General features: G+C 41.6%; 1 protein-coding gene across 1 annotated transcript in view; it reads right to left on the reverse strand.

The window, feature by feature from the left end:
* Positions 1-18,132, reverse strand: part of TTC6 (tetratricopeptide repeat domain 6) — a 153,174-nt gene that overhangs the window by 56,320 nt on the left and 78,722 nt on the right. The window contains exons 11-15 of the mRNA XM_065403290.1: positions 14,874-15,301; positions 12,878-13,370; positions 10,378-10,507; positions 2,506-2,681; positions 945-1,081 (exon numbers count right to left, since the gene is read on the reverse strand). Coding sequence (XP_065259362.1) covers positions 945-1,081; positions 2,506-2,681; positions 10,378-10,507; positions 12,878-13,370; positions 14,874-15,301 — 1,364 coding nt within the window. The remainder of the gene's footprint in view (positions 1-944; positions 1,082-2,505; positions 2,682-10,377; positions 10,508-12,877; positions 13,371-14,873; positions 15,302-18,132) is intronic.

The following is an 18,132-nucleotide window of genomic DNA, read 5'->3' on the forward strand; positions in this document are numbered from 1 at the left end:
CTGCAGCCTGAGCAAGGTTAAAAACCCAGGGATCTTGACACAGGCTCCCCTGGTCCCAAGCAGGGACTGGAGGCCCTGCTGACTGGAAAAAAACTATTAAGAACTAAACATTTTTGAAATGAAATAAAAAAATTTTAAAGCATCAAGTGACAAAAAGGAGTACCATTAGGTATTACAGAGTAGACTAAAAGTTTTTGTTAACAGGGAACACAAATACTCTGACCACCAACCATGGATGGTAAGAAGAAACTGCAGGAGCGGCGGGTTGGCTCCGCACTTTATACCCTCACTTCAAAGAATGAGGAGCTCAGCTGTGAGGGGGGCTGCCCCTATATGTACCACTACCGGAAAAATCTCCAGCACCTGTGCCTGGGACATGCACACACCTACAGTATAATCATCAATATACAAGCACTTGCAGAAGTATCTGCAAGAATTAGACTTAGCCTGGATGTGAGGACCTAGAGAGAGGCTAGAGTCAAAGATAACACCCAGATTACAGGCCTGAGCAATAGGTAGAATTGTGGTGTTCTCCACCGTGGTCAAGAAAGAAGGTAATGGAGAAGGCTTGGGAGTAGAGTTGCCAACTCTGGTTGGACAAATTCCTGGAGATTTCATAACATGACAATCTTTAATTAAAGATTAATCTTTAATTCCTGGAGACTCCAGGACAATCCTGGAGGGTTGGCAACCCTTGGGGGATTAAGAGCTCTGTTTTAGCCATGTTGAGTATAAACTGATGGCTAGACATCCACGAGGAGATGTCAGTGAGACAGGCTGAGATGTTAGTTTGGATAGACAGACAGGTCTGGAGTAGAGACAGAGATCTGTGAGTCACCTGCATAGAGATGGTAGTTTAATTTGTGTTTGCAGATGAGATGTTACTATATTATTTTTAAAGCTATTGTAATAATCGAATAATAATTGCAGACTATATATTTTACCTTGCTTGAACATTGCTGGGATCTTCCTTAATCACAGCTGTAAAATCTTGAAGAGCTATAGTCCAAATTGATTTCTCAAAGAAATGTATTCCATGTTTCATAAGTGCATCTGTTCTTTTTGGATTATACTGAAAACACTACATTGAAAAATTTAAGAAGCACAGAATATTTGCATAATAGTTATGCTTATTTTCCTATAAATTAAAAATCTGAAATGAAAAGGTACCAAAGAATATATACTATTTTTTTTAAAGTATAAACTATCTTCCATTCTTTTAAACATTTTCCTTGTCCTTTAATTTCCTTTGCCATTCTTTTCCCTTCAGCTGTAAAACTGGAACACATAACCAACTAGGCAAGCTTATAAACTGACTCTTAATTTAGCTATGAATCCTGTCCAGGATAAATTACAGAAAATATGTACTAACTCCATCACACGGAATGATTTGTTTGATTAAAAGGATATAGGTTTCTGAAAGCTATGTGCCAGATAAATCCAAATATTTGTACACTAACTCCTCACTTAAAGTCGTCCCAGTTAACGTTGTTTCGTTGTTACGTTGCTGATCAATTAGAGAACATGCTCGTTTAATGTTGCGCAATGCTCCCTTATAACGTCGTTTGGCAGCTGCCTGCTTTGTCCAATGCTTGCAGGAAGAGCAGCCCGTTGGAGCGAGCTGGTGGGGCTTGTAACCAGGGTGGACCGGCAGCCCCCATATCAGCTCCCCGCTCCCCTAAGTTCTCTGTGTGGCAGCAGCCCAGCAAGCTATCAATTGCCGGGCAGTTCAGCTGTCCCTCCCCACACCGCCATGTGCTGCTCCTGCCCTCTGGGAGCCTCCTGATTGCTGTGCAGGGAGGGGGAGTGGAAGAGGGCTAATGTCAGGGTTTCTCCCTCCCCCCTGCTCCTGCACCCCACTGAGCCCATCTCCATAGAGCGGCGGGGGAGAGGAGGGACACGACAGGGCTCAGGACGGAGGCAGCAGCTGCTGTCTCAATTTCCTGATCTACTTAAAAAGGCAGTGTACTTAGAGTGGGGTCAGCGTATTTAAAGGGGCAATGTGCATCTCTCTCTCACACGGTGTGTGTCTCTGTCTTGGTCTGCCATGCTGTCTCCCCTCCCTCCATTCATGCTGCCTTGTAGAGTGTGAGGCTACATTAACAACAATGGGTTAACCCTTGAGGGCTCAGCCAATTGCTAGTTCATCATTTAGCAGTAAGGCATTCCCTAGGAAATATCCCACCCTCTGACTTCACCACCTCAACCAAGCTTCACAATCATCATCACTGTGTACCAGTATTAAATTGTTTGTTTAAAACTTATACTGTGTGTGTATATAATATAGTCTTTTGTCTGGTCAAAAAATTTCCCTGGAACCTAACCCCCCCCCCCCACACACACACACACCATTTACATTAATTCTTATGTGGAAATTAGATTCGCTTAACATCGTTTCGCTTAAAGTCGCATTTTTCAGGAACATAACTACAACGTTAAGCGAGGAGTTGCTGTAATTCAGTGATGTTACTATAATAATGTTACACTACAAAAAGGAAAACCTACTTTGGCATAATCATCCATTGCCAATAATAAATCCTCTTCCTCTTCCAACAACTCAGCTCTCCTGAAATAAATGTCATCATCTGTAGGGTTGCATTTCACTGCTAAAGTGCAATTTATGATTGCCAATGCATTATTGCCTTGATTTCTGTAAATTTCAGCCTTTGACAGATATGCATCTAGAACCAATAAAATATAAAATACAACATTTAGCAGCACAAAATATTGACAATTCACCTGCCATCTGCAGAAAAATAATACAAGCATGAAAGTAAAGCATGACCAATTCTTTTTCACTCTGGGTGATGTACTGGAACTTCAGCTCTGTGCTCAGTCCTCTAACTCCGTAGACCTCCTGACAGGTAGCTTGTGTAAGATTTCTCAGTCTTTGCAAACTCAGATTAACGTAAAGCACTTCAAAGTGATCCAAATATTCAAAGCCATTTTAGCCTGAGTAAAATAACCTAACTGGCCTATTTTGAATGTTTCTTGACAACATTCTAATCTGTAGATTGAGCAAAAAGATCAAATAAAAAAACCTGTGCATGCACAAAAAACTTCCAGCAACTTCAAAATTACTACACCAATTTATTTCAAACACAGCATGTTTCCTTAGCTCTCCTTAGAATGTATTACTCAAAACAAAGCAAGTTTGAGCAAAATAATATCAGTCACAAGTTAGTTATGTTTGTGTAAAATTCCTGATTAAAACTTATGGCAGAGTGTTTACACACATATACACACACACACCTCAAAACATTGAACAGATTTTCTGGAACTTTGCAAAAACAATTTGCTTCAGGAAAAGTTCAAGCATTGAAAACTGCAACCTAAAATGAATTTGTCTGTTTAGAGCAGTTAAAAAAGGGAGTTAATAACCAAAATTACATTTTAACTGTAACATACAAGGGGACAAAATTAAGGGTGCATGAACAACCGTAAATTTGTTATTTTGTAACTTTCAAGTGCACCCTAAGTAACATTCTTTTCATGCAGGTTTTATTGTATGCAATCCCTTAGGTTTCTGTTTGTTTTTAATGGAAGATAAAAAATTACAACAATCTCACCTAGGGTTGCCAAGTGTCTGGTTTTCAACCAGAAAGTCCAGTTTTAAGGGGACCTGTACAGTCTCCAGTCAGAAGTACTGACTGGACACCAAAAGTCTGATTACCGCAATTTTCTATCTTCTTCTCCAGGAGGCAGCTGTGACCACGAGGTAAACTCCCCAGAGGGTTCAGCCATCGCCGCTGTGGGTCAGGGCGGAGGAATCACCCCCAAAGGTGGAGGAGGAGAAGCCATGTACCCCCAAGGCTGGGAGGATCGCAGCCACCACACCCAGGAGAAACGTAGGGCAGGTTGGTGAATCTCTTCTGTCGCTCTGACGTGGCATTCCGGAAGGTATGCTGCCTGTCAGGGGCCCGTATCCGAGATGTTACTGAGGGATTGTCGAGGATCATCCGGCCCTCTTACTACTACCCCATGCTACTCATCCATGTGGGCACTAATGATACTGCGAGGTATGACCCTTAGCAGATCATGAGTGACTACAGGGCTCTGGGAGCAAGGGTGAAAGAGTTGGGAGCACAGGTGGTGTTCTCTTTGATCCTTCCAGTCAAAGGTAGGGGCCCAGGAGGTGAATGCCTGGCTGAGAGGATGGTGTTGCCAGGAGGGCTTCGGGTTCCTTGACCATGGGATGCTATCCCAGAAAGAAGAATTGCTAAGCTGAGACGGGGTCCATCTATATAGGAAGGTGTCATAACTATAAAGGGAAGGGTAACAGCTCTCCTGTGTACAGTACTATAAAATCCCTCCTGGCCAGAGACTCCAAAATCCTTTTACCTGTAAAGGGTTAAGAAGCTCAGGTAACTTGGCTGACACCTGACCCAAAGGACCAATAAGGGGACAAGATATTTTCAAATCTTGGGGCAGGGGAAGGCTTTTGTTTGTGCTCTTTGTTTTGGGGGTTGTTCGCTCTTGGGACTGAGAGGGACCAGACATCAATCCAGGTTCTCCAAATCTTTCTGAACAAGTCTCTCATATTTCAAACTTGTAAGTAAACAGCCAGGCAAGGCGTGTTAGTTTATCTTTGTTTTCTCAACTTGTAAATGTACCTTTTGCTAGAGTGTTTATCTCTGTTTGCTGTACTTTGAACCTAAGGCTAGAGGGGGGTCCTCTGAGCTCTTTAAGTTTGATTACCCTGTAAAGTTATTTTCCATCCTGATTTTACAGAGATGATTTTTACCTTTTTCTTTAATTAAAAGCCTTCTTTTTAAGAACCTGATTGATTTTTCCTTGTTTTTAGATCCAAGGGGGTTGGATCTTGATCCACCAGGAGTTGGTGGGAGGAAGGAGGGGGGATGGTTAATTTCTCCTTGTTTTAAGATCCAAGGGGTTTGGATCTGTATTCACCAGGGAATTGGTGAAGAGTCTCTCAAGGCTACCCAGGGAAGGGAATTAGCTTTGGGAGTGGTGGCAGCGGACCAGATCTAAGCTGGTAGTTAAGCTTAGAAGTTTTCATGCAGGCCCCCACATTTGTACCCTAAAGTTCAAAGTGGGGAAGCAGCCTTGACAGAAGGCGAAGAGCATATTTGGATACAGACTGGCTAATCTCGTGAGGAGGGCTTTAAACTAGGTTCGAAGGGGGCAGGTGACCAAACCCCACAGGTAAGTAAAAAACATAGAGACCTGAGAGAAGGGTCAGAATGTGGGGAGGGAGTATGGGCTGTTATAGCAGGGATAAGGGAGAGACAAGACAGAACTCAGAGGGGAAATCAAATCAGTATCTTAGATGTCTGTATACTAATGTGAGAAGTATGGGGAATAAGATGGAAGAACTCGAAATGCTAGGACAGGCAGGGGGAAAGGGAGGAAGTGTTGCCTTGTATATTAAAAATGTACACTTGGACTGAGGTTGAGATGGAAATAGGAGACAGACTTGTTGAAAGTATCTGGGTAAATATAAAAGGGGTAAAAAACAAGGGTGCTGTCATAGTAGGGGTCTCCTACAGAGAACCTAACCAGGAAGAAGAGTTAGATGAGGCTTTTTTTAAGCAAATAACAAAATCATCCAAAGCATAGGACTTGGTGGTAATGGGGGACTTCAACTACCCAGACATCTGTTGGGAAAATAACACAGCAGGGCACAGATTATCCAACAACTTCTTGGAATGTATTGGAGACAATTTTTTATTTCAGAAGATGGAGAAAGCTACTAGGGGAGAGGCTGTTCTAGATTTGATTTTGACAAGTAGGGAGGAACTGGTTGAGATTTTGAAAGTGGAAGGCAGCTTGGGTGAAAGTGATCATGAAATGGTAAAGTTCATGATTTTAAGGAATGGTAGGAGGGAGAACAGCAAAATAAAGACAATGGATTTCAAGAAGGCAGACTTTAGCAAACTCAAAGAAGTTGGTAGATAAGATCCCATGGGAAGCAAGTCTAAGGGGAAAAACAATTGAAGACAGTTGGCAGTTTTTCAAAGAGACATTATTAAGGGCACAAGAGCAAACTATCCCACTGCATAGGAAAGATAGGATGTATGGCAAGAGACCACCCTGGCTTCACCAGAAGATCTTCAATGATCTGAAACTCAAAAAAGAGTCCTACAAAAAGTGGAATCTGGGTCAAATTACAAAGAATGAATATAAACAAATAACACAAGTATGTAGGGACAAAATTAGAAAGGCCAAGGCACAAAATGAAATCAAACTAGCTGGAGACATAAAGGGTAACAAGAAAACACTCTACAAATATATTAGAAGCAAGAGGAAGACCAAGGACAGGGTAGGCCAGTTACTCAATGAGGGGGGGAAAACAACAGAAAATGTGGAAAAGGCAGAGATGCTTAATGACTTCTTCGTTTCAGTTTTAACCAAGAAGGTTGGTGGACCTCTAACACAGTGAATGACAGTGAAAATGAGGTAGGATCAGAGGCTAAAATAGGGAAAGAACAAGTTAAAAATTACTTAGACATGTTAGATGTCTTCAAGTCACCAGGGCCTGATGAAATGCATCCTAGAATACTCAAGGAGCTGACTGAGGAAATATCAGAGCCATTAGCAATCATCTTTGAAAAGTCCTGGAATCTCCCGTCTTCCATAAGACTAGCACTATATTTGCCCTTTTCCAATCTATAAAAAGGGAAATAAGGACAATCCGGGGAATTACAGAGCAGTTTAACTTCTGTACCCAGAAAGATAATGGAGCAAATAATAAAGCAATCAATTTGCAAACATCTAGAAGATAATAAGGTGATAAATAACAGTCAGCTTGGATTTGTCAAGAACAAATCATGTCAAACCAATCTGATAGCGTTCTTTGACAGGGTAACAAGCCTTGTGGATAGAGGGGAAGCGATATATCTTGAATTTAATGAAGCTTTTGATACTGCCTCGCATGTCCTTTTCATAAATGTAAGCAGAGTCAGGATGAGCTCTACCCTGACATCTGGTGGTGAATTATGGTGAGTGTGGAAAAGAACTCCAGGGGCTAATCTTGTTTGCATAGGCACACCCACTTGCCTGGCATGAAACAACAGCAACTGAAAGTGGTTACTTTGGCTGGTGTGGGATCCCCAGTTTCTCTGTTATTGGGGCAGGAAGAATAAAGTTTTGTTACCCTGATTCTGTGAATCAAGGCCAGTGGAACTGTTGTATGACAGAAGGACTGAGTGAGTCCTTCACCATTACCTAAGTAGCACTTGCTTGACAAGGGGCATGGGTTACAAAACCCAGTGAATGGAGAGAGGATGGGGACAGGTATTTGTACCTAATGGTATGGGCCCCCTCTGAGGGTTTGAAACACCAATTGCACCACCTCCTCTCTCCACTGTTGAATGTCAGAGCTAACTTTGATTCTATTAGGAGTCTAGTTACAGACTGCTGAGCTGAATTCACTTTGGGCCAATGGTGCACCAGCACTGGGGCTCCCCTACTATACTATGAGCTGAAATCGCTAAGAGCTGAAATCACAAAAGAGCTAAAGTTATTAAGAACTGAGATCATTGAGTGCTGTGTTAACTAGTGGGGGAGCCTGAAGCTATATTGCTCAGCAGCTGGCGGAGCAATTTGTGGGGACGACTGGAGGAGCAGCGAGCGGTGTGGAGCCTTGTGGGGCCGGTTGGAGTGGCCCAAGGAAGGGCGAGCGGAGCTGTTTGCAGGGACGGCTGGAACGGCTCACAGGTCGGTGAGCGGAGCGGCTTGTAGAGCGGAGCAGTTCGTGGAATGGCAGGAAAGTGGACTGGCTTGTGGTGAAGGCTGCGGCGGAACCCCCATGGGGAAACAGACGGCTGGCCAGCCTCGGATCACGTAAGGTGCCCCTTAACACCCTGTGTGCCCCCCCCCTTTTACTCTGGGGCTGCACTGACCAGGGGCAGACTTTGGGGGTTGTTGGACTTTTGGGACTTTCGGTGGTTGCTGGACCCAAGAGACTTTCGGGGTGTTGGACTTTGGGGACTCTGGGTGATTTTTGGGTTGCTGGATTCAAGAACCAAAGGGAAAGGACACAGCCCAATTTGCTGGGGTGGGTGTTGCTCATGGTTTGTGTTATGAATCCTGTTTGTGGTGTTTTTCCAATTTTATGCTGATGTCGTTTACCTCATGTTATTAAACATTTTCTGTTACACTCAGACTCCGTGCTTGCGAGAGGGGAAGTATTGCCTCTTAGAGGTACCCAGGGGGTGGTATGTAATTGTCCCAGGTCACTGGGTGGGGGCTCAAGCCGGTTTTACATTGCGTTATTGAAACGGAACCCCTAGATACAGAACCCGGCCCTTGTTGCTGCCAACTTAGATGGGCAGAAGGGTTACATAAACAAACTAGGGAAATGCAACCTAGATGGAGTTACTATAAGGTGCGTGCATAACTGGTTGGAAAACCATTCCCAGAGAGTAGTTATCAGTGGCTCACAGTCATGCTGGAAGCATAATGAGTCCCGTTCTGTTCAATATCTTCATCAATGATTTAGATAATGGCACAGAGAGTACATTTATAAAGTTTGCGGAAATACCTAGATGGGAGGGGTTGCAAGTGCTTTGGAGGATAGGATTATAATTCAAAATCAGCTGGACAAACTGGAGAAATGGTCTGAAATAAATAGAATGAAATTCAATAAGGAGAAATGCAAAGTACTCCTCTTAGGAAGGAACAATCAGTTGCACACATACAAAATGGGAAATGACTGCCTAGGAAAGAGTACTGCAGAAAGGGATCTGTGAGGGGTCATAGTGGACCACAAGATAAATCTGAGTCAACACTGTAACACTGCTGCAAAAAAGCGAACATCTTTCTGGGATGTGTTAGCAGGAGTGTTGTAAACAAGACACGAGAAGTAATTCTTCCGCTCTACTCCATGCTGATTAGGGCTCAACTGGAGTATTGTGCCCAGTTCTGGGTGCCACATTTCAGGGAAAGATGTGGACAAATTGGAGAAAGTCCAGAGAAGAGTAACTCAAATGATTAAAGGTCTATAAAACATGACCTATGAGGGAAGACTGAAAAAATTGGGTGTGTTTAATCTGGAAAAGATAAGACTGAGAGGGGACACGATAACAGTTTTCAAATACATAAAAGGTTGTTACAAGGAGGAAGAAGAAAAATTGTTCTTCTAAACCTCTGAGGATAGGACAAGACGCAATGGGCTTAAATTGCAGCAAGGGAGGTTTAGGTTGGACATTAGGAAAAATTTTCCAACTGTCAGGGTGGTTAAGCACAGGAATAAATTGCCTAGGGAGGTTGTGGAATCTCCATCATTGGAGTTTTTTAAGAGCAGGTTAGACAAACGCCTATCAGATGGTCTAGATAATACTTAGTCCTGCCATGAGTGAGGGGACTGGACTAGATGACCTCTCGAGGTCCCTTCCAGTCCTACGATTCTATGCTTCTGACTTACTCTGAGCATGTTTGAACCCTGTACCTTCTGTACCACAGCATAGACTTCTACCATTTGCATTATAAGAATAACATTAGTTAGTGGAAGAAGAAGGCTGCAATCGCAGTTGGTGGGAGGGAACAAGCCACTGGAGCCAGCTACTGGAGCCAGGAGATGGTTTTGGGGAGCCTGGTCCACCTCCCTCTCTCTCTCTCTCTCTCTCTCCCCTACCCTTTGTGGGAGTTGGGGAGCTCCTGCCCCATGTGGAGCCCCCACAACAGGGAATGAACCTCTGGGACCATTTGCTGATCCAGATAATCACTAGGTGGAGTCTGGCTTATCTCTCTTCCACTTCCCACCCCAGAAGCGGGGAATCTCCTGCCCCATATTGTGCCCTGGGAGGACAGTGGATGGGTGGTTGGGGCCACATGCTGGATTCAGATGGCTAGTTGGGGAAGCCTGTGTTTCTTTGTTCCCCACCAAAGGAGTTGAGGAATTTCCTGCTGCATGTAGTGCCTGGGTCTAGAGGGAAGGCTGGGAGCAGAACACACACACCCCCAACCTCACCCATGCTGCTGCAGCTGCTTTGGGAGCTCCCAAGCACTTTGAGTAACATCCACTGCAGCTCCTTTCCTTTCCTTTCCTTCCACAAACAAAAAAAACAGGTTGAAAGAACACTTTATAATAGAAATCCTTAGGCAGGGTCATTACCAGCTTTCCCTGAAATATTAATGGATATAATGTCATGACAATTGTGTATGTATTGAAATAAAACATTTAGTTATTGTTTTAGAAATACTGATTTAGGCTCCAATCTTTCAAAGACTTATACTCATGCAAAACTTTACAAACTACAAGCAATCCTATTGAAGTAAATGGGACTACTCGGTGCATAAAGTTAGGCATGTCCATAAGTCTTTGCAATACTGGGGCCTAATACAACTGAAGAAACAGCATTTGTGAGAAAAAACTGTTTTAAAAAAATCAGTCATATTTCAATAGATACTTACCCGCATTATTTTTGTTCCATTTAATTATAACATTCAGGTCATCCAAGGCAGCTTGATTTTTTTCTTGAAAGAGGTAAATCAAATGCCTGTGCCAATAAGCATTAAGTAGAAGTGGTTCTAAGCTTATGGCCTACAAAAGAAAATAAGAAATAAATAGTCATTTATTATTTAGATAGTGATAGGAGTTTCTTAAATGAGCTAGGAGCTCCCTGAATACAGAGGATGTCAAAGACTCTGCTCTGCAGAGTATACAGTTCTATACATTTGAAATACAGATATTATGCCAGTAAAATGTGAAGTCCCAATATTGCAAACACTTATGTGCATATTTAACTTTAAGCATGAGTAACCCTATTGAAGTCACTCATGTTTCAAACTAAGTACGTGTTTAAATGTATGCAGGATTGTCCTGAATTTCAGAAATATTCAGTCTGAAATATATATTAGCCGGAGAAATCATCATAGTTTATCACTTTTTAACAAGTAAAACATACTTGAATTCTAGGGGATAAACACAAAATTGCACATTGCTGACCTGTCTGAAGGTGATAAATAATTGGCATTTCCCAGTTTATAAGAAAATGTCAGTGTTGGCCATATGTGAACTGTATTATTGCTATGAAAAACATTATTGATTCCTTAAAAGAAAGCATTTGACTGTGATCTTACTACATTAATTAGATCTCACCAAGCAAATAATTTCTTATGCATTTTATTCATGGTGCTCATAATATTAAGCTAACATAAGCATAGGGAAAATTTACATGAGTATACAAATCTGCCACTGCTCTGCTAGAGTCTGGCCTTGTAAACCTGCCAGACACACGGCAAGGTTCACCTGTTTTCTAAGGCTTTGGAGGATGATAAAGATGGGGAATTAAAAGGATAAACTGAATATCCTGTGCAGGTAATTTTAGACAGTCTAGAAGATATCTAAGAGATTATAGGTGATATTGTGTATTGTAATGTACTGTAAAGAGTAAGAGCTTGTAACAAGTATCAGGGGGTAGCCGTGTTAGTCTGTATCTACAAAAACAACAAGGAGTCTGGTGGCACCTTAAAGACTAACAGATTTATTTGGGCATAAGCTTTCGTGGGTAAAAACCGCACTTCTTCAGATGCAAACCAGGTGAAGAGATTTTTACCCACATGCTTTGGATCTATGCATAATGAGAACAGGTGATGTGAAAGATGAGCAATGTGGATATGGAATTTATAATTAGTGTACCTATCTAAAATAAACACTACACCTCTACCCCAATATAATGCGACCCGATATAACATGAATTTGGATATAACGCAGTAAAGCAGTGCTCCGGCGGGGCGGGGCTGCAAACTCCGGCGGATCAAAGCATGTTCGATATAACGTGGTTTCACCTATAACGCAGTAAGATTTTTTTGGCTCCCGAGGACAGCGTTATATTGGGGTAGAGGTGTATTACTGATCTGAAGACTATTTCATCAAGAAATGCCTTGGTGATAGGCACCTTAGAAATACCTAAAATAGATAAGTAAATTGAAGGAGCACTGCTTGGATAAATTTGAATTAATGAAGAATAAGATCCCCCAACAAAGACAGACTGAAGGGTAAACCTTTTTCACATTGTAGCTCTTGAGAGAGCAGGACAGCACAGATGATTAAAAAACATGTGTAAACAATTTATTTATACTGAGGGGGCTGGGATGAATTATCATCATCATAATCATGATTTAACATTTATATTCCAGTAGTGCATGGACACCAAGCAGGTTGGGGCCCCTACATGTTAGATGCTGTACAAACATATAGTAAAAGATAATTATAAATATGAAGAACTATGCTATTGGCTGTAAGTGAAGATTTTTGCGTTAAATACACCTTCTACCCTCAAGTAATGTACTTTAGATTTTATCTTTTTATTTTTGCTGTTTATAATTTATTTTAATCCTTTTTTTGTTATGCTTAGTTTAGATTGTGTAGTTTCTTGGGTGGAGGTGAAGAGTTTCTCTATGAAGTGGGTATCCTCTAAATTACTTATAGACTTAACAGTCGTCAAAAACAAACATACCAAATACCAATGTTAATTTATAAATATTAATTATTGTAAGAACATTTATTTTAATAATGCATAATAACTATACTGCACTTTATAGAAAATAAAGGCTTGATCATCAGCTGTGCCCAGAGTAGTGCTTGGAGCAGCTGGGAACAAAAAAATTTACTGCCAACTTTCTACACTCTCTCTTCCCAGCCAGGGACCAATTCAGAACTTCTCTAGCTTGAGACCGCTATTATGGACTCCAAAGAAACATTATGGTGCTAGAGCACAGGGTATTTTAGCCCTGCATCTCCATTCTCCGAATATGTACCTGGGACCATCCCATTCTGGGAGAGAGGCAAAAGAAGGTGGAATAGAGCTGGCTATCAGCTTTCTACCAGCCCTGGGAGAACTCAGATGCCCAACAAGGTAACAAAAACTACCTAGTTCTTGGTAGTAAACAAACTTTGTATTAAACTTACTTTTTCCAAATCATCCATGGCTGACTTTAACTTGCCTAATTTCCTGTTTATTGCTCCACGTCTACAATAGTGAAACGCTGAGGAATTTCCTTCATTTTCAATCAACAGTGTTAGTCTATTGATTTCTGTTTCCAAATCTTCAATATCAGCAAGATCTTCTACCAAAACAGGATTCGCTGAGTCCATTAGATCTATTTCTAGATCAGGTTTTCCTTGTTCTGCAGAGTCCACCTTCTTAGTGTCTGTTAGTACTTTAGCATCTTTTTCCTCAGTAGAAGCCCTACTAGGAGGGAAAGCCTCATCGAACCAGCTATTCCAGATTCCTCTGACCCACTCACGATCATCAAGGTCTTTTGGAATTCCACCTTTACTTTTTGCAAACTTCTCAAAATCTAACAAACAAGGGAGACTTGGACTTCGATAATGTTGGACTGCCGGAGATACTCTGATACTGAATTTATTCTGTATATGCAGTCTTCCAAGGGATACAGAGCTGAATCAGGAGGGGAAAAATGATTACGTTAACTACAGGTTCTTAGCTATATTGATGATACGGAGAATTTGGCGATCAATAAATATTCAATTAACCACTTTACTAGCTTAATTAATAACTCTAATATTTTTGGTCTAAGAGCCATTTATTACAATATAATTACAAATTAGTCACAAGTGAGCACAGGTATGATAAATGATGCTCACACACCAAAATAAATCAGTACCTGCTGCTCAGTTCCAAGCACACACACCTCCTCAGAAAGTTCTCAACAGAGGTATGTAAAGACAAAGCTAGACCTGAGAAAAGGACCAAATTCAAGAGCTGCATAATAATCTATAAGATTAGATAGATGGATGAGACACACTAATGGGATTCTGAGGAGGCCAGGGAATGTACATCTAGGTGCATCATCCAAATTGTAATGCATGGAACATGCTAATAATCGCCAAGGACAGTGCCAAAACCAAGCCCAGAGTGATAATTTCTTTGTCAAGTCAGTACATAGCCTCCAAGCTGAGTCTCGACAATGTTCAACATCAAAATCTGCTGATTGTGTCAGATTTAAGACCTATTTCAAGCCACTCAATGCCAAAGAAATATAGAAGTCTTTATCTGTAGCTGTAATATTCTCTGTGTCACCAAAATACAGAGTGCCAAAATGGAATGTTGAGATAATATTTTACATTTATCCAGACTCTTTCATCTTAAAAATCCCAATTAAAACAATATCTAATTATATACAAAACCACTGAAATGTAGCCACCTCTAGGGTGAAGGACACGCAGCACACTGTACAGAGGTAGAAAGCCCTGACTCTCAGCAAAAGTGCTATGAAAACTTCAGTCTCAACAAAAAGCACAGAGCATCTCTGTTTATAAGGTTATCCTGAAAACAAACCACCACTTCAATGTACCATCACAGTAAATCACACTGTACTCAATCACACTGTACTGTTAAGTAAGAGTATTAACTTTCTTTTACTGCATCTATGGCCTTTTAAATACTTGATTACTTCCTAAAGTCACATCTCTTCTATATCCTATATAATAAAATGAATAAAAATAAGCAATGATAATGAATATATTTAGAGTGATACATGAAGTCTGAAGAGTAAAAAGAGAACCCCTTCCCTTGGATGTAAACTGTGCAACCTCACAGAACACAAGAGGGTAATCCAGCCTAGGATTTCAATCTCCTGTAACCTCAGGATTTCTTTCTGTTCTTTCAGAGGAAAGAAATCTCAGTTTAAAGTGTGCTGTTATAACAACTAGACTAAGCTTTTGGCCACACTACTTTTTAAACTTCATTAATCACTGGCTATTGTTCTATAAATAAGTTAATTAATTAAAGTATAGGATTCCCTTTTTAATGAACTGAACATAATTCCTATGTTTCAGAGTAACACTTCACATTCAAAAAGATTAAATACAAAAATCAAAAATATGACCACAAATTTAAATAAATGGTTTACAAATGCAGTATGTATTAATTAAAGAAAACCTTTTAAGAATCTTCGAGGGTTGTTTTAATCCCTCAGCCATAGCTTCTAATTTTCCACGGTCTATCATTTTCTTTGATTTCTTTGTTTTCTTTTTTTTCGGGAAAATAATGTACTTAATCCCAGCTTTTCGAGCTCTCTCAGCAAGAACTATGTCATCATCACTATCCTCTTGTCCGGTCAAAATAGGTGTTCTTTCCATTGGTATGTCTACCAGTGTTGGTAAAGGCTCATCACAGCTTTTAGTCAATAGGTGCATAGTAGGGGAGCTTTTCTCAATCTCTGTCTCAACCTCTGGCTCAGATATCTTTTCCTTCATAACCTTCAACTCTTTCACGCTGGTTTTGAAATTAGCAGAAATCTTTAACACTGTTTTGTCTTTGAAGGCAGACATATCTGGTGCAGAGACTGATCTTTTAATAAAACTTATCTGTTAGAAAAAAGAAAGCTGAATTTATTTGATGTTCATTTGAAACAAGATTTATGTATTACATTTACAGAATTTTAGTAGATTGGATTTTAGTATTTAATTTAAAAATAATAAAAAGATACATAATTTCATAGAAGCTATACTATTCAAAACATTTTTAAAATAGTATTTAACCTAAAAAAAACCAACTACGTTATATCTACATTTGTCAACATGTTTTTGAAAATATGTAAGCCTATGCAGTAATACATCATTATTTGAAGCTGACAGAAGATGTTAATCTTAACAGCGAAGTATTACAAGGAACCAGAGATGAAGATGGAGCACTCATATCTTTTATTCAAGTTTAATTTTATTCAAACTAAAAGATTTACACCAGAGGAGCCACCTTCATAGAAACGTGTATTGAGACAGGCCTGGAATCAGCACTAGTGAGACACTGTTTAAACTAGACACATGGAAAGAGAGGCAAGATGAGAGGAATGTGGTTTAATAAGACCGAAAATTTATTACTTATCTGGGAACTACCTGGTGATAATTTGTACGATGTAGGCCATGATTCCTACCTTCATTATTTCTATCTGGTGGAGTGCTGCCATCAGCCACTGTACCCCTCCACAGCTAGTCTCAGCCCATTGCTGTGACCCCTATCACTGTCCCTTGTATGAGGATTAATGGGCTAGGGAAAGTGGGTTGTCTCCTCCCTGTACCAGACATTAGGAGTCCCAAGCCCATTCCCCAGCTACTTTAGGGAATGTGTTTGTAAAAGATATGGCAATTTCCTGCACTATCCTTGAAAAACCTTATTGAATCAAGTGTATGTATCTTTGGAGTACATTGTATTAATGCAAAGTTCATGTATTATTGTGGGTCTGGATGATCAAAGGACTATATTGAACAGTGTGGCAGACAAAAATAGTTTATTGCAGTGCTTCTCAAAGCCAGTCCGCCACTTGTTCAGGGAAAGCCCCTGGCGGTCCGGGCCAGTTTGTTTACCTGCCGCGTCTGCAGGTTCGGCCGATCGCGGCTCCCACTGGCCGCAGTTTGCCGCTCCAGGCCAATGGGGGCTGCAGGAAGGGCGGCCAGCACATCCCTCGGCCCACGCCGCTTCCTGCAGCCCCCATTGGCCTGGAGCGGCGATCCGCAGCCAGTGGGAGCCGCAATCGGCCGAACCTGTGGACGCGCCAGGTAAACAAACCGGCCCAGACTGCCGGGGCTTTACCTGGCCAAGCGGCGGCCCGACTTTGAGAAGCACTGGTCTATTGGGACATATGAAGTGAATTTTCTGGGAAGTATCTATGGGAGATGAATGCAAATTCCCCACCTCCAATTATGCAAATACCCAGCCTTTTGAAGCTACCCCATGAGGAGAGGGCCTTTATCTTCTGGTCACCTGTTACATGAGGCCAAGATCAAAGATCGATGCTGTATCAAGAAAAGACTCAACTATTCATGGTTGTTCTCATTCTGAGCCAAGGCTGGTATGAACTTGTAACCACAGAAAAACCCCTTTGAAGGACTCGCTCCTATCAGAGCCCTTGTTGCAGTTGGGCATGATCTCTGGTAAGCTTATTAGCATGCACATAGATTATTTTGTTGTTTGAATATGTTTTCTCTGTAATGCTTTCACTTTAAGATTAAATGTGCTTGCTTAGAAAAAGCTGTGTGGTAATTTGTAACTGCTGGCAATTACAGCATTTCATAACCTCTGGAAAGAAAACAAAGCACAGACCCTAGTCTGATAAGGCAATCTGGCTTGCTGGGGATATCACAGTATAGGCAGGGAACTGTACAGCCTGGAAAAACCCCAGTCAGGAGGAAGAGAGGTGATGGCTGAGGAACCGGGAGATTAGAGTGGGTGTCATCGAGGGACCACAGAGGGTGAATACAGGTGTAGTTGCGCTAAACTGTGACATCCTTCCCCTAAATCCATTTCCAATTCTGATTTATCAGGAAACTGGATGCTCTTTGAGATGAGTACCTGCACTGGACACCTTATACCTGCTAAGCTGTTGCAACTTGACCCATACCTCCTGGCCTACCCTGTTAGGTCTCTGAGTTGCTAGGGGAAGGTGAAAAAACCCACCCCATTCTAGCAACTCTGGCAGTGAGAGAAAAATCCCTTTCCTGTCCTCAAAAAGATGAAGAGCACAATGCTCACAGCAGACCAAAAATCCATTCCTCTGCTAATCCCAGGGATAGGAGGGTGGGGAGCTGCTAACTGGGCATGAGAGGGGGCTCAGACTGGATGGACAAGGTTTATATACCCTCCACTAGATGTGCAGAAGACAATGGTTTATCTTAGCCCTACTGGCCTGCCCACCATCTGAGGTGATGCCTTCTCCCCCCCACCCAAATCTGGAGGGGGGTACCCCTAAAGGAGCTACTACCCTTTCTTCCCCACCAGTCCAGACAAAGTCTCCCCACCTTGAGGTTGCAGGGATTGCAATTTGTGCTACAGGGAAACAGAGTCAAAGTGTAAGGGGAACTGTACACTGCTATACTTTGTGTAAACAGAAAAAACACAACCTGATTACATCCAGGGATACAGACCAGCTGTTTCGTGCTGGTGTTTCAACTGAATAATTATAAATCAAGTTTAATTTGCAATAATAAAAGTCTGCTTTGCCATAAGATTTTACATTGTTAATTCCAATTCACTGGTCTACTTTAAAAATGTACATAGACTGCAGGGTAGCCCTGCCATGCAGACTGACCTGGGGCCAGGTACCCCAGGTTTCCAGAGTCCACAGCTCAAGGGCAGCCCTGCTATGCCAGAGCTTCAAGGGGTTCAAGGCTTCCTGCTGCTAAGCTGGGAGCCTGGCAGTCCA

The sequence above is a fragment of the Emys orbicularis genome, chromosome 4, assembly GCF_028017835.1.
Source record: "Emys orbicularis isolate rEmyOrb1 chromosome 4, rEmyOrb1.hap1, whole genome shotgun sequence".
Taxonomy (NCBI): Eukaryota; Metazoa; Chordata; order Testudines; family Emydidae; genus Emys; species Emys orbicularis.